Source organism: Corvus cornix, chromosome 15 (assembly GCF_000738735.6).
Source record: "Corvus cornix cornix isolate S_Up_H32 chromosome 15, ASM73873v5, whole genome shotgun sequence".
In the NCBI taxonomy this organism is placed as follows: domain Eukaryota; kingdom Metazoa; phylum Chordata; class Aves; order Passeriformes; family Corvidae; genus Corvus; species Corvus cornix.
The window spans coordinates 11059173-11075326 of NC_046345.1; the positions used below are offsets into that span (position 1 = coordinate 11059173).

At 50.4% G+C, this 16154-nt stretch overlaps 1 protein-coding gene across 9 annotated transcripts in view; it reads left to right on the forward strand.

Annotated features, from left to right (window-relative positions):
- AIFM3 (apoptosis inducing factor mitochondria associated 3) overlaps positions 1–16154 on the forward strand; it is a 66681-nt gene that overhangs the window by 30855 nt on the left and 19672 nt on the right. For all 9 annotated transcript variants that reach the window (XR_005603174.1, XM_039560955.1, XM_039560959.1 and 6 more), the window contains exons 5-16: positions 574–683; positions 1707–1751; positions 2930–3026; positions 6111–6223; positions 9061–9147; positions 9750–9841; positions 11544–11674; positions 12212–12327; positions 12662–12733; positions 13063–13126; positions 14092–14168; positions 15020–15137. Coding sequence is in view for 8 of the 9 variants with exons in the window: in XM_039560955.1 (XP_039416889.1) it covers positions 574–683; positions 1707–1751; positions 2930–3026; positions 6111–6223; positions 9061–9147; positions 9750–9841; positions 11544–11674; positions 12212–12327; positions 12662–12733; positions 13063–13126; positions 14092–14168; positions 15020–15137 (1122 nt within the window). In the remaining variant the exon portion in view is untranslated. The remainder of the gene's footprint in view (positions 1–573; positions 684–1706; positions 1752–2929; positions 3027–6110; positions 6224–9060; positions 9148–9749; positions 9842–11543; positions 11675–12211; positions 12328–12661; positions 12734–13062; positions 13127–14091; positions 14169–15019; positions 15138–16154) is intronic.

The window sequence follows — 16154 nt, forward strand, 5'->3', positions numbered from 1 at the left end:
GGCATTACAGGGCAAAGGACAGCCCCCTGACTATGGTGCCAAGCATGGAGCAGTGCTGTACTGCACACTCAGCATCACCTGGGCATCTTCTGGCTGGGGAAGGCATGGGCAGCAAGCTGGAGTTGCACAAAACTCCCCAGAGCACTTTGCCAGCTCTGGTTTGCAGCCACCACTGCTGATCACTTCTTCTTCAGAAGATCACTTCTTTCAGAAGGCTGGAGCTTCTTCTCATGGAGGAAAAGAGGATTCTCTTTGGGCTGATGGAATCCTTTCAGTAGCAAAAATAATGTTGCTCATGTTATTGACTGAAGTGGGATGAGGTGCAGTGGTTTCCCATCTTGGCACCTAAAAGTATGCATTCTGGCACTTTCTCAACACAGGCTTCAGGCAGGTCTCTGCCCTGAGCCTAAACAATGGCAGTAGGCAGTGCTGGCCTGGCTGTGTATTGATGGGCCACCAAAACTGGGGTTAGGAGGGCACTTTGCTGAAGGTGGGATCCTGGGAAAGACAGGGAAGCATCCTTCTGAGTGTCCACTGGGCACTGCTGGCACTGCTGTACCATGTTCTCTGCAGGGATTTTGTCCAAAGGAAGAGTCCGCTGTCCCTGGCATGGAGCTTGCTTCAATATCAGCACAGGTGACATCGAGGACTTTCCCAGCTTGGATAGTTTACCCAGGTTCCAGGTGAGATCCTTGTCCTTGCAGCAGCAGAGGAAACCACAGAATCATGGGATGGTCTGAGTTGGAAGGGACCTTAAAGCCCATCTCATTCTACGCCCTGCCATGGGCAGGGACACCTTCCACTAGACCAGGTTGCTTTAAGCCCACTCCAACCTGGCCTGGACCTCTGCCAGGGTCTCCCCACCCTTACAGGAAGAATTTCTTCCCAATAGCCCATCTAACCCTGCCCTCTGGCAGTGGGAAGCCATTCCCCCTTGTCCTGCCACCGCAGGCCCTTGTCCAAAGTCATTCTCCTGCTCTCTTGGAGCCCCTTAAGGCACTGGAAGTGGCTCTGAGGTCTCCCTGGAGCCTTCTCTTCTCCTGGCTGAACAATCCCAGTCCTCCTCAGGGCTGCTCTCGATTCCTTCATCCCCTAGTCTGGACTGATAAGGTGAATTATCCCTTATCAGGATATCACCCTGGTGCAGCACCTTGCATTTGGCCTTGTTGAACCTCAAGAAGTTCCCATTGGGCCACTTCTCCAGCCTGCCCACATTCCTCTGCATGGATCCCTTCCCTCTAGAGCATCAGCCACACCACTCAGCTTGGTGTCACTCACAAGATGACTATTTTTATTGGGATAAGCAACATTCTATGGCATGGACCAAACATTTTCCAAGCATGTGCTGGTGTTGCAAGTGGAGAGCAGCTCCTCATCCAGCTCCTTCCTCCCTGCAGCTCCTCTACCCACAGGCATCAGACACCTCCTGGGAACCTGGGAGTGTCCAGTCTAGGAGGTATCTGGAGCAGGAGTGAGGTGGGAATGAGAAACCATACGTAAGCCTGGGATAGAAATCATGTTGTACACTGAGCATTGGTGCATGGTTGATATGAGGCAGGAGATCCCACAGCCTCAAGCTAGGATGAGCCCTGCCATGGCCTGAGCTGCTCCTACAAGTGACCCGGTGCCACTCCCCCTCATTCCTTAGCTGTTGCCCAGAGGAGGCCTTGTTGCCCTGCAAACCAGCACTGTTCTGTCACCCTCAGGTGAAGATTGAGAAGGAGAAGGTATACATCCGAGCAAGCAAGCAGGTAAGGGGCCACTGACATCAAAATTCAAGGCAAATGCTTTCAGTTTTTGCTGTATGTTCATAGGGGTGGGGGGAAATGCTTGTCTTTGATCCTGTGGCCTGGGCAGAGGGATCTGTGAGTATCCAGTTTATATGGAGGTACAAGTGGAGCAGGGCAGAGGTGTTGTGTCCCCCTCCCACACAGCCTCCCTACAGCTGCTGGACACCTGGCCTGGGCTCTTCATACTTTCAGGTCTTACAGGTGTTTGTCCTGCACTTGTCCTATGTTTCCTTAAGTGTAGAGCAACTTTTAATTTAGTTGGCCCATGGAAAGAGGCCTCTTCCACCAGCCTTTTGGCCTTGTCTGAATGAGACATGGTGATGACAGAGGCCACCTGTGCTCCCTCTTGAGCCCACACCTCAGCTCCTGCTGGAGAGGAAACTGACGCAGGGGTAGAAAGGGCTCTTATGCCCTGATGGGTTGCAGAATGAAGCCCATTCAGGCCACTGCCATCTTTCTTTCCAGGAAAAGCCTTCTTTTGATGCATGGTTGTATGTGTGCATGTGCAAATCCAGTGGCTCAGAGCCCCAGTGGGCCCTTGTAGCACTTGGGTTAGATCCAGAGACGTCACCCGAATGGCAGCACTTCAGCTGATCTGGGGATGTGATGAGGGGAAACTGAGTCTATTTGCTCTACCAGGAACAGATTTTGGCCTGTAATGCCTGAGAACAGGGAGTCTGTGCAGCAGGGCTACACTGGCACAGCTCCATGGCTGTGCTCTGGTGGATTGGACAAGTCCATCAACTTTGGTTATCAGATGTACAAGCTCTGCTCAGGTTCAGGATAAAATTCCTGACAGAGCTTCTTCATTCTTGTCTCACCTTTGGTGCAGAATTGCACAAGGACAAACCTGCTTTTCCTATTGCCCCACCACCACCCCGCCTCTGAGTAACTGGATGGCTTTGCAGAAGATGATGGATTTATTTTTCTTTTATACCTTGTAAGGGGTAGTGCACTGGACATTGGAATGGTATTTGGATGAGCAGGGGTTTGGTCCTTGTTCAGTACAAGGGTGTGGTTGTTCCTTTCCTATCCAAACTGGTTTATGGCACTACTGCAGTTGTCCCCATCCCTGCCTGGCTGCCCAGGGTAATGTTGAGTAAAGGCAATTACTTTTCTTCTTCTTGGTGGTGACACAGGCTCTTCAGACACAGAGGAGGACAAAGATGATGGCAAAGTGCATCTCCTTGAGCAACTACAACCTGAGCAGCACCAACGTGCTGATCATTGGTGCAGGTAAGGGTGGCACATGCTGGGACCACCATGTGTGTCCCCTCCCAGGCAGGGATGCAGGGAGGGGGTGTCTGTGCTCCCTGCACCCTCTGTCACCTGTCCTGCGTTCCTCCCTGTGAAAAGGGTCAGACCAGAGGGTCTTCCTGAACCTTTTTGTCTTACATGCTGATGATCCAAAGGTGCCCTGTGGTCCAGTCTGTGGAGCTTTGTAGTTCCCTGCTGCCATGCTTTGGAGTGAACCTTGAACCCTCTTCCTGCTACTCCCTTCCCAGTTACATCAGCAACCCCTGATTTCCATGGATGATGAGTGCAAAGTCTTTTCAAGTCCCTGTGATGTTGATACACCTTTTTCTCTTGGACCTTGCACATCACCATCTCATCCCATTGCAGCTCCAGAGTTCTTACCTCATGGTGCTTCTCTGAAGAGAACTTCTTCCACCTTCCCAGGAAATACCAGATGCCTGCCAAAAATAACAAAGCTGCCAAGCCCTTTCCCTCCCCTCCCCTCCCCTCCCCTCCCCTCCCCTCCCCTCCCCTCCCCTCCCCTCCCCTCCCCTCCCCTCCCCTCCCCTCCCCTCCCCTCCTCTTCCCTCCCCTCCCCTCTCCCCTCCCTTCCTTCTTGTCCCAGCTGCATTTGTGTATTGCCATTTTCGTAGAAAACCAGATGGGGTGAAGCCCATCTACCAAGTTTCTGAAATGGGTTAGATGCCAAGGCTGGGCTGTGTTGTGGTGAAATGGAGGGTGGGAGGAGGACAGGAGCTACTGTGCCTGGGACTGGGAGGAAACATCTGCTCCTGGCACATGGGTTGTTCTTACTTGAGTCCCAAGGTCACCAGATCCAAGTTGTGGAAATCAGGATCATCTAAGTTGAGTCTCATAGTTTGAGTAGAGGGGAAAACCAGCCTGACTGGATTTTCCCGTGCTGCTGGCTGACATTTTTCCCTTCCTTGTGCCCTTGCTCTTTGTTGACTGAATGCCAGGGTGGGACATGCTGCTCCCTGAGGTCAGCTGAAATGTCCTGGTGTGGGTCACGTCTGGACAGTCATCACAATCCGCAGCGAGGTCACTCCACAGACAACATTAGCCACTGCTGAAGAAACTTTCTCAGGCATTACCAGATAAATTTACAGGTCTTTTAAAGACCAAAGTCTATTCTGGTGGACACCAAAGGAGATTTCAAAGCTGGAATTGTGAGGAAGAAGTGTTGGGGAAAGACTGCCCATCCAGCCCTATGGCAGGAACCGTGATCCAGCCATGCCCAGCAGAGCTGAGAGCAATTGACTGCAGCCCCTTGCTCATGTGAGGGTCATCCTAACATCAGCACAGCGTCAGCTCTGGCTTGGGTTGCTCCTGGCAGCATGTACAAGATGTCCACCCACCTGTCTCTTCTTCCACTGTCCCCCAGCTCCATCAGTGGGAGTGTCTTGTTGATGGACCAAACCATGATATGGTCCCGGTCCATCTTCTCTCAGTGGTGTTACAGAATCTGTGGCCCTAAAAACACTTATCATGGAGTGAGGCTTCCTTGGCTGAGAAGAGACTCCAGACTTCTCATCTGAGCTGTCCAGTCTCACCAGTTCAGCCAGGGAAAAGGGGGCGTGCCAGCCAGGCTGCCTGGCTGCAGCGGGACAGCATGTCCCAAGGCAGCTTTTTGTTCGATTTAACCTTTTTTTTCCTGTGATTGAAACATGCGAACAAAAAACCCTTAAAGAAATAGCATGGAAAATGCTCTGCAGTGAGTCACACAACCAACACCTTGGCCATGGAAGAGGGAGGACTCCCTGCTCTCTGTGCTTGGCCATAAATTCACCAGGAGCTGGGTGTGCAGACCCTTCCCTAACTAGAGAAATCCAAGGGTGCCCTGGAGTTTGTGAAAGGTGTGTAGGCATTAGCAGCACTCCTCAGGTGTGCTCTTTGTGGGTCTGTGACAGTTTAGGGACAGACAAAAGGATTGATGTTACAGTCCGTAGACAGAGTGTCCCTTCTCCTGCCTTGTGCATCTGCTCCAACCGGCTTCCCATGTGAGCTGTTTGAGTTAGGAAAGTGTCTTGATTTGAAAGACAGGTGTCTGCTAAAGAAGGCAGGAGTCTCCCTTGGAACGGCAGATGCGACCCCCTTTCCCTCCGAGTTATAATTTTGAAATCAAGGGGCTTTTAGGCAAAGATGTGGGAAATAGGAATAACAGTTCTTTACTAATATATATCTATATGTATATAACCAGTCAAACAAACAACAACAACTCTGGCAGTAACAGCAATCACAAACCCAGTCCCAGCCTTCTCGGCTGTCAGGCCCTTTCCCCTCGGTGCAGTTCCGCTCGCAGCCGGCAGGGGCGCTGGCGGCTCCCGGTGAGCAGGGCAGGTGCGATGGTTCCCCCGCGGCTGCAGGGGGCGCTCCGGAGCGAGCTGGGGGAGCACGCGGCACCGGTGCCCTGGGATCCCAGGGAAGGATGGAACAAAGGCTTCACAAACCCCTGGGCAGCCGATCCCGGTGTCCGGCCGGACCCTCGGGAGCAGCAGGCTAGAACGGCAGGGACGAGCACAAATCCCAGATGGCAGACGAGATGTATCCAAACGGGGAACCCCCCGGATGTCTGGGCAGGCAGGCTGAGCAGGGCTACAATGTAGCGAAGGCTCGAAGCAAGGGCGGGGGCAGGGCGGCCACAACCCTGCTCCGAGCGTGGCAGGGAAGGCAGGCTTGGGATCCTGGGGTTTCTCTGGCAGAAGGAAAAGCAGCCGAAGAAAACAGCCTCTCTCTCTGTCCAAATGCCCAGGGGACCGACTGTCCGCACACCCAGGTGAAACAAAAGAGTAGCCAGATGCACCCCACCCCCATAGCCACCTCTTTTGTTTTTCGGAAGTACCCAGCAATTTGTCCCCCTAGCAACAGTATGGGGAAAATTCCTTTAACAGAAAAAAAAACCAAACCAGGAGAGCTCCTAAAACCCCAAACAGAAAGGCTGTGAAGTGGGGCCAGGGCTGGTGGAGATAGTGATTTTGGTCTCGGCCCCAGTGGGTTTAGTAGAGAAGGGCACAAACCTCCCAAGGCCACATACACATGGCTGTCACTGGTGTCCTTCTCCCTTAGGGGCAGCTGGGCTGGTCTGTGCAGAGACCTTGCGCCAGGAAGGTTTCTCTGACCGGATTGTGATGTGCACCATGGACAGACACTTGCCCTATGATAGACCAAAGCTCAGTAAGGTTTGTATCACTCTGGGTATGCCACATTCCTCCCCAGTTTTAAAATTTTCTCTAGGACCTTCCCCTGCTATTATTCATTGCTGCAGCAAGGTTCTGTTTCCTTAGTCATCCTGTCTCTTTCCCTTGAATTTTCTTCCCTCTTTGTGACTGAAATATGAAATATAAAAAAAGGACTTGTTCAAACTCTGAATTAAGAGTACTCCGGTAGAAAAAGGGCATTCTTCCTTGTCTGGGTGGGGAGGCTCTGGCACAGGGTGCCCAGAGAAGCTGTGGCTGCCCCTGGATCCCTGGCAGTGTCCAAGGCCAGGTTGGATGGGGCTTGGAGCAACCTGGGACAGTGGAAGGTGTCCCAGCAAATTGGAATGAGATAAGCCTTTAGTCCCTTCCAACCCAAACCATTCCATGATTCATATAATGATTCTTCACAGATCTAACCGTAGCTGTCTTAGCCAGCTTGTACCTGGATGGATCTTCTTAATGTGTTTCTGGATCAAAATCTTTAAGGCAATGAAATGGGGCATGTAAAAAATGGTGTTGTCTACCAGGTTTTTTATTAGTGCCTGTTTCTTGCTGCCCAGGGATGCTCTGTGCCATAATTATGATGATTCTCAGCTGTCATCACAACTTGATAACTTGATGTTTGTGCAAAGGTCACTTTTTCTGACACACATCCCATTTTGCATTCCAGTTTATAGACACAGGATGATCTTTAATCAGATTTTTTGCTGCTGATTCCTGAACCTTCCTTGATGTCAGACAGCAGCTCAAGTTGGACAGCAGCATTTGACCTTGGAGCTTGGAGATAACATAAGGTGAACTATGTGTTCATCCTCGTGTCAGGAATGCTTATCCATGGGGACTGGTACTCTACAGTCACAGTATCTAATTCTGCTTCCAGCACCCAAGAAAGGGATTTTCAAAGACAGGCAAACATGCACATGGCTGTTTGGAAGCATTCAGGCCATTTCTGTGCTTCTGCAAGTCCTGCCTGGGGTGAGGTGCAGCTGCCTGGTACCTGCATCCAAGCATCACAGGGGTTGTGCTGGGGAGCTTGGAGAATCTGAGAGTCCCTGTCCCAGCCAGACAGCTCTTCCAAACACTTATCCCCATGTATGAGTCTTAGACTGGCTCTTCTTCTCTCTGTTAAATACTAAGAACATTTCATATGCCGGAGTTGTTGTACATGGTTTGTTAAATCCTCCACTAAACACCTGTGGCTGTAGTTGCTTTTGGAAGGTGCACAAAGCCCATGGAAGGGAAGGCAGAATTTTTGGAAAGATGGTAGGAAAAAAAATGGAATTTTCCTTAATCCTATTGTGAGTTGGACTGAACCTGTACAAGCCACTGGAGAAGGAGTGCTAACTCTGTAAGCAGCAGAGCTCTTGCTCCCTGAAACTGCAGCACTGCCCTTCCTCTGCCCTGCTGAACGCCTGTTATCAGTCTGTCCCCAGGTTCCGATGGACTGTTTCTCTTTGTCCCCTTTGGACCATGACTTACTCCCTGTGTGTTGCCATGTCTCTGTTACTGTCCCCAAAGCACCAAGCAGCAGCAAAAGCCATGGTGGTTGTGCACTGCTCTGCTCTGCCCTCCCTGCGCACTGGCACAGAGGGGTCAGGTGTTTCTCTCTGTAAATGTGGAGTATTTAAAGAATTTGCAATAAAACCTGTATGACCCTTCCCCTGCCTTGAGTCCTGTGACACCAGTCTCTCCTGAGCAAAGCATTGTCTGAAGTTGGAATAAGCGAGTGTCCTGTAGGGCTCATTCCAGCCCCTGACCGGGCCACCTTCAGGGAGAAGGATCTTGCACATCCATCCCCATGGGTGAATGGAAAAACCCTTGATTCCTGCATCCCCTGTCGCTCCTGGGTCAAGCCCAAACATCATCCTTGTGTGGCATGAGTAGATGCTGCTGCTGAGCACTTTGCTGATTTGTTGCAGGGCTTGACCATGGCATCCATGCCTGTTCCTGCTATGCTGCAGGCAGGGAGGGATGCGCTGGAGCAGGGAGCAGACTGCATACCCAACAGGTCACTTGATGCTCATCTTGTCCTCAGCCTGAGTCTGAGCTTGCGTCCACAGAGTCAGTAGGACAGATGAGTTCAGGCTCAACCCTGTTTGTAAAGAAGATGCACATCTCACCCCAGTGACCAGGGAAGGCTGGGAAAAGCAGGAACCTTTATCTTGCAGCTGAAGATGTGCAGATATGGGGCCCACCCTCTAGCTTCAGCATTCAATGGAACTTGTGCAGCACAACCTGGGTGCTTTTGAAAGTATATCCTTGTTCTTACTGCTCTTCTAGCTTCCATTTGCCCTGGTAACTGGCTGTTTTCCAAATAATCATAGAATGGTTTGAGTTGGAAGGGACTTCTAAAGGTCATCCCTAAAGTGCCACCCCCCACCGTGGGCAGGGACTCCTTTTACTAGACCAAGTTGCTCCAGTCCAGCACTTCCAGGGATGGGGCAGCCACAGCTTTCCTGTGCAAACTGTTCCTCACCACCCGTGTTGTAAAATGAGGCTTTTCTCTTGCTCCTGTGAACCTGTGTGTGCTGGGAGGGGCTGCAGTTGTGGCTGCTTTGCTGACATTCAGAAGCACTTGCTGTGGTCCTGCCTTAGCCACTCAGCACCAGCCCCATGCCGAACCGGCAGAGAAGGCACCAGAGCCCAAACCAGCCTCTTGTTCAGGCAACTCCTACCTGAACAGGCTTTCATTCCAGCCCTGTAGAGCCATTCCATACAACAAGTGCTGACTTGTGCTAGTAGCAGTCATTTCTCCACTCACCTGTTCAACCCACAGCAGCTGACAGAAAAAGATCAGAAAAATGTGACTTTTTTTGCAGTCAATGGATTCCCACCCTGAGCAGATTGCCCTGCGCCCCAAGGAGTTCTTCTGCACCTATGACATTGAAGTCCTGACTGAAATGCAGGTAAGGAGAGTCCTGTGTGTGCCTGAAGGAAAGTGCTGGTATGCAAAGGTTTTATTCAGGGAATGTGGCCACTGTCTCTGTTCTTGGCTCACTGGATGCCACTGTGTGAATGTTGTGTCTCCCCCAGCCTCCCACTTTGTGCCCCACAGTTCAGGTTGCCTGTGATTGCTCAAAACACAGCTAATGCAATTCTCCTGTGGCAGGAAGGACACCCTGGACGTGACCATGGTGTGGCCATCTGTGGTGACCATCATTTGTTACCTGCCATTCCTCATGTGGATCTGGGGAACCAGGCACCATCTGATAAGGATAATCAGCCTTCAAACAGTGCAGACAAGGATGGCTTAAATATTTCTCCCCATTATTTTATTTATATTGGGAGAGTGTCAAGGATTTGTGAAAAGGCAACTAGAAATATTTAAGGTGTGGGTTAGCCAAGCTGTGGACAGGGGGAACCAAAACTAACAGACTAACTAAAACCAGCAAACTAACTGACTAAAACTAACATGGAGGACTAAAACCTGACAGACAAGTTGATTGGGCTGGGAGCTCAGTGAAAATCTGGGATTTCTTCCCTTAACATTATTTAGGAATGATTCTAGGTGGTGGCCGTGGATGTCAAGAGCAAGATAGCTGTGTTCAAGGATGGGTTTAAGATGGAATACAACAAGCTGCTGATAGCAACGGGAAACACGTAAGCTATGGACAACATCTTAAAGATCAAGAGAAACTGTTTTACCTGAGAATGTGAGGAGCTTGTGCCTGGGGATAAGGGATGAAATGTGGCAGGTGAATTTGAACACCGAACTTGTTTGAGTATGGAGAAGTCAAGGAACACAAAAGATACTGAAATGTCTGTATGTCTCTACATCTACATCTATATATCATCATCTATCTAATTCATATATATCTACATCATATATCATAGAATCACAGGATGGTTTGTGTTGGAAGGGATCTTAAAATTCATCCAGACCCACCCCTGCTGTGGACAGGGAACACTTTCCACTAGAATAAGTTGCTCCAAGCCCCATCTAACCTGGCCTTGGACACTTCCAGGGATGATACCAGGACCTTGAACATATTTTGTTTAACAAAAGCTCCAAAGTGGAAGTATCCTAATTCTTTTTAGAGGGCATTTTTGCCACATTACTCTTCCTTTAACTCCTTGATAACCCTCAACCCCGACAACCAGATAATTCATCCCTCTGAATTTCCATATTTCATTTTCTGCCAACCTTTAAGATCTTTCTCAGCAATTAAGGCTTAACACTTTGCTGTTGCAGCCTTAATTAGGGGTTGCTGTTGCCCCATTCTAACAGACCCTTTGGGAGCCTTGGCCCCAGGATAGGAATTTTCAGGACAGAACCTGGTCCAGCCACAGGGAAAGGTGGTATTGATGTGCTGGGATGCCGAGTATCACCCCGGACTGCTGTTGTCACTTGTGCCCTGGAAGTAATGGGTCAGTTTGTTTTTATTTGGAGGTTTGTCAAAATTGGCAGTCTAAGCTGAAAATGAGGCATCCTGGCTCCCCTTCCTTGTGTTCCTTAATCAAGTCGTAAAATGACGTAGGGCAAATGCAGTCCCTGCATAATTTATCATCTGGGGAAGGGATGCTGTAGAATAGCCAAAGCAGGGACTCACACTGGAAACCAAAGCGCCACCAGTCATTGCCAGTGCCACAAGGTGTGAATGGCTGGTACTAGGGTGTACAGCACCACAGCCAAAATGCCATGTGCACCAGCCACCCAGTTAGGTTCAAAAGAGGATTAAGCCCTTGGAAATAATTTCAAAATCCTCATGCACAAGCTCCAGGTACACTGGGCAGATGTTTTTTAGGGTACTTAAATTATTTAGGATCTTCTGTCTCTTTTCCAGATGTGAGTCAGGTATGCAGGGGCCAGATATGTAAAAATATATGGGCTCCAGTCAGTGCCTGGGGATGGCACAGGTAAGCTGCTACAGCATCAGCAGTGTGCCCATGGGAATGGAGACTGGAGCCTGCATCTGCAGAGCCTTATCAAACTTTCAATATCTTGCTCCAAAGCACTGCTGGAGGACAGAGTGAGTTTTCTGTGTTCCATTAAGCTTCTGAAAATTTTATGAGCCAGCAAATGAGCATAGGCTTGTAAAGCAATGCCTGTCCTGTGCTGGTTGCCCCAGGAAGGAGCTCCCCGGGACCCAGGGGTCCAGGGTGGCTGCTCAGCATCCCCTACTCCACCACTGGCCAGCAGCATTTGGGTTTTTCCATGTTATGTCTCCAGCCTGGAGAAAGGTGAAAAAAGGAAAGCTGGGAATGCTCTTGGAGCCCCGGCAGGGGTATCTGCAGTCCTGACTGGGGGCTGAAGCCACATGGAGTTGAGAAAAGCAGCCGTATCACCCTCAGCATTTTTCAGGCCCAAAACTCTCAGCTGCAAAGGCAAGGAGATAGAAAATGTTTTCAACATCCGGACACCTGAAGATGCCAATCGTGTGGTGAAGCTGGCCACGAGCAAGAATGTGGTGATTGTGGGAGCATCCTTCCTGGGTGAGCGTTTGCCTGGCCTGTGTCCCTGTCCTAGCCCTCCACCTCTGCCTGCAGATGGGTGAAGTCCCTTTCCCAGTTTGTCACTGCCCAGTTAGAAGTAATACCCCCACGAAAAAACCCCATAGGTAGAAAATGTCTTGGTGGAGGTTCCCATGCAATTCCCAGCACCAAAATTCTACCATTCTGATGGGAGAAAACAGCTACTCCCAAGAGCTGTTTTCACACCACAGCTGAGGTGGTCTCAGCCACAGGAGGAAGGTTTCCCTTGGCTGAGGTCCCTTATTCCATATTCTTCCCAGGGCACTTTGGGGTTTCATGGCCAGTTCCTCCCTTTGGTCTTTAAAACCTACATCTAAGAATACCTGAATTGGTGGGATCCCTGGTGTGACCAGGACTGGTGGCTCCCCAGTTGTCCCAGGAGTGCAGCTCCAGCCTCCCCAGTCAGAGTGGGTGAGGCTGCTCCTCAGCTGCAGCCAGGGGCATAGGGCAGTGCTGGGTGGCTTAACGTGGCTGCTTGGACCTGTTTCTCTTCCTCAGGGATGGAGGTGGCTGCCTATCTCGCAGAGAGGGCCCACTCGGTGTCCCTGGTGGAGCTGGAGCATGTCCCCTTCAAGAAGTTCTTTGGGGAGAGGGTTGGCCGTGCTGTCATGAAGGTGACCTTGCTTTCCCATCTCGGGGGGCTGGTAACAGAGCAGGTTCTGCTTGTTTCACTTATTGCACTAATTAATTTACTTCACATTTATTGACAAAGCTGTGATGGCAGCGGTCAGTGAGAATGGGTTGTGTCTTCCCTATCATGGTCCACATGCTATGGAGCACCTTTTTTTAGAGCCGTGTTGGGGATGTGGGGATGCTGACCCTCTTAGCAGTGCAGATCGAGGCAAGCCTGCAGGGTGGGCAAGGCAGTGCTGGGGGCAGCAGGACATCAGGACCAGGGGTGGTTCAGGGTCCTGATGTCTCCTACTCTGTCCCTTGTCCCCCCTCCAGATGTTTGAGAACAACAGGGTGAAGTTCTACATGCAGACAGAGGTGTCGGAGCTGCGGGAGCAGGAGGGGAAGGTAAGGGGTGGGCAGGGGCTCCCTAGGGGAACTGCTGTGGCATCCCCCAGAGCTGTCATTCCCTTCTCTGGTGGGGTTTTGCTCTCCTCTATTTCCTATCCCCTGAAATTCATGTTCCTGGATTTAGCCCCCGTGAGCAAATGTGCGCCAGTATGATGTGTGGGGTGGCTCCATTGCTCCCACTCACCTCCTGCTGCTTTTCTAAGGAATTATGGTCAATTTGCATTTCACAAACGAGGCAAACTGCCAGCTCAGCTTCCTGCTGCTACAGAGGGATTTTGTCCCTAAAATAACTCTGATGTGCCCCCCGCCCCCTGTGTCTCCTGCAGCTGAAGGAGGTTGTGCTGAAGAGCGGGAAGGTCCTGCGTGCTGACGTCTGTGTCGTGGGTGTTGGTAAGGGTTGTGTGGGTGCACAGCCAGGGCGAGAGGGCTCTGCTTGGCAGAAGAAGCTGGAGGGGACATGGTAGCAGGAGGTCCCTGGGGCTGGGTGGCCAGGTGTACTGGCAGTGGTCTGCCAGCCCTGCTGGCCACATGAGTCTGCATATCTAAAAGGGGCATTTCTGGAGCCCCCACCACAAAATGCAACTGAAACTATATTTTGGAAGTAATAGTGGACTTGTGTTTTCCAGAAAAAAAAAAAAACATTTAAAGCAGTTTCATCCTCTCAAGTTGTTTTTTATTAAAGCTTCCCCAAACAGAATTTTTTTAATGTGTTTTTTTTTCTTTTTAATTGCTGCTGACAACAACCAAAAATGTATCTCATACTAAAACATAAAAAAATACCCCATAGAATATGATATTTTTCTCCTGTACACTTGCGGGGGGGGAGGGGGGGGGTGGGGAGGGGGAATTCCCTTTCCTCCCCTCTTTTCAAAATGCAGCAGAATTAGTTTAATTTTGGTTTTGTTGTTTTTATTGGCTACTCTGATTTGTGAAAAGGCTAGAGGTAAAAAAATGATGAAAAAAGGAGAAGGAAGGTGAAGGAAATGTACAGACTGGGGGGAGGCTGAGGAGCCCTGGCTGGAAACTCGAAGGTTCCCTTCTAAATATAATTTTTTTCAAAATATCTATAAAGGAGAATTAAATTGAAAATTATCTCCAAGCACTAGAAAAGGAAAAGGGCGGTGGGCAGGTTACACTGGTGGCTTGGGCAGGACAGGGATCCTGGGGGGCCAGAGGCTGATGCAGTGGGGGCTCTATAGGATACCTGGCCCTGCTCCACACTCCCAGAGCAGCTGCTGCCTGTCCCTGGGGGCAGCCCCACTGTCCTGGCAGGAGGGGACCGCTAGCTTTGGGATCATCCTCCAGGGCTGTGCAACACCAGATACTGCAGCAGCAGCCTTTGGCTTCTCCCCCAGGCGCAGTCCCAGCGACAGGCTTCCTCAAGCAGAGTGGCATCAACATTGACTCCAAGGGCTTCATCGTGGTCAACAAGGTGAGCCCAGGGGCAGCCCCCACAGGAGGGAGAGCAGGAGGAGCGGGGTCAGCTCTTCTGATGGATGATCTTCCCTAGGGTTCCAAACTGCTGCCAGGGGCTTTTCATAGCCTTTTATCTGCTAAGATTGGCAGAATTGGAGTTTTGGAATTCTTTGGGTTGGCCTGTGCAGGGCCAGGAACTGGACTTGATGACCCTTGCGGGTTCCCTTTCACCTCAGGATATTCAGTGAGATGCTAAGATTCTGGGAGCGTCACCAGGAGTGCCTGGGACCCCCCTCTGCAAGTGGGGGTGTGCAAACCTGAGACCTGGATGCTCTGGCTTGGGTCTGGCTCTGAGCTGTCCTGGAGTGCTGTGGATATTTAAAGGGGAAAAAAATGAGAAAGATCCATCTTTTCAAGGATCCTAAAGGATCTCATCCTTTCTCCCTACCACCAGTGACTGTGATGGGAGCAGTGTTGGAGCTGGTGGGAGTTGGTGCAATGGGCAAAGGAGTGTGTTGGGAGGTAGGGCTCAGTGCCACTGAGCTTATGCTCATGCCTGCAATAAGCTGGGCTCTATCTGCAAACACCAACAAATTTCAGACTTCTGAGAGGGGCTCCAGGACACCAGTCCGTATCTCTTTTTACTCTATAACCCACTGGCCAAGGGATACTGTAGGTCCCTGCCTGTGTGTTCTCATTTGAAAGTGAAGAAGGCTGAATGAAATCTCCCCTGGGGGTCCCGCAGCCAGGCAGAGGTTTTCCCTGTGTTCTGGGGGATTGTGGCAGCACTGGACCACTCCAGCTCTGGAGTTTCTGTTCATGTAGAGTGCAAACCCCACTAATGCCCACCTCTGTTCCCCCCTGCAGATGATGCAGACCAACATCCCAGGGGTCTTTGCTGCTGGAGATGCTGTCACATTTCCACTGGCCTTGAGGAATAACAAGAAGGTGAATGTCCCCCACTGGCAGATGGCCCACATGCATGGTAGGTACTTTGCAGAAAAAAGCCTTTTCCAGATTCTCAGGAAATTTCCAAACCCTCCAGAGCAAGAATGAGACAACTGCCAACAGAGAGACTTGTATTGAACATTTTGAAGTGTGTGTATCTTATGCTGCCTATTGTGCCTTCATCTGTCAGCATTCTTGCCAAGCTTTGCCTAACAATGCCTCATCACCAGCACAGAGGAGCCCAGGGACAGGCTTTCTCATATTCCCTCTGCTCCCTGGCATTGTGCTGTCATTTGATATTGGTTAAAATATCAGGTACTCATGAAAATCATAACGAAGGGTTCATGAGTTAAGGATTAGGAGAAAACACTCTAAGGGCAAAACAGGTTCAAACCTAAAGGTATAAAGTAAATTTGTTCTTAACAGAGTCAGAGGAGGATAATGAGGAATAAAAGAAGCCTTTAAAATACCTTTTCCCCCCCCAGCCCCTCCCTCCTTCCCACCAACAGTGCAAGGAGACAGGGCGTGAGGGTTTTGGTCAGTTCTTCACTCGAAACCTTTCTTCAGTTCGCTTAGGGAAAGGAGTCTCTTTTTCCTGCTGTGCTGTGGGGTCCTCCCCATGGGAGACAGCTGTCTGTGAACTTCTCCAGCGTGGTTCTAATTTCATGAGTATCAGTCCCCCCCAACCTGCTGTAACATGAGTCCCTCCCATTGGCAAAGCAGTCTTCCCAAAACTGCAGGCTTGGTCATTAGTCCATGGGGTGTAGTCTTCTAAAGATAAGCTGCTCTAGTTTGGAAGCAAGAGTCCTCTTTATCTCTGGAAGCAAGGGCCCTCTTTCTCCGTTCAGGTCTTCCACTGGATTACAGCTTTTGCAGCATCCACCTGCTCTGGCGTGAGCACCTTTTCCCACAGTCTGTGAGTGGTTCTCTGCATCCCCCCATGGACTTCATGAATTACAGGGAGACAATTTGTTTATTATAGTCCTCACCACAGCTTGCAGAGAAATCTCAACTCTGACATTTAGAGCACCTCCTCTCCCTCTTTCTTTCCACT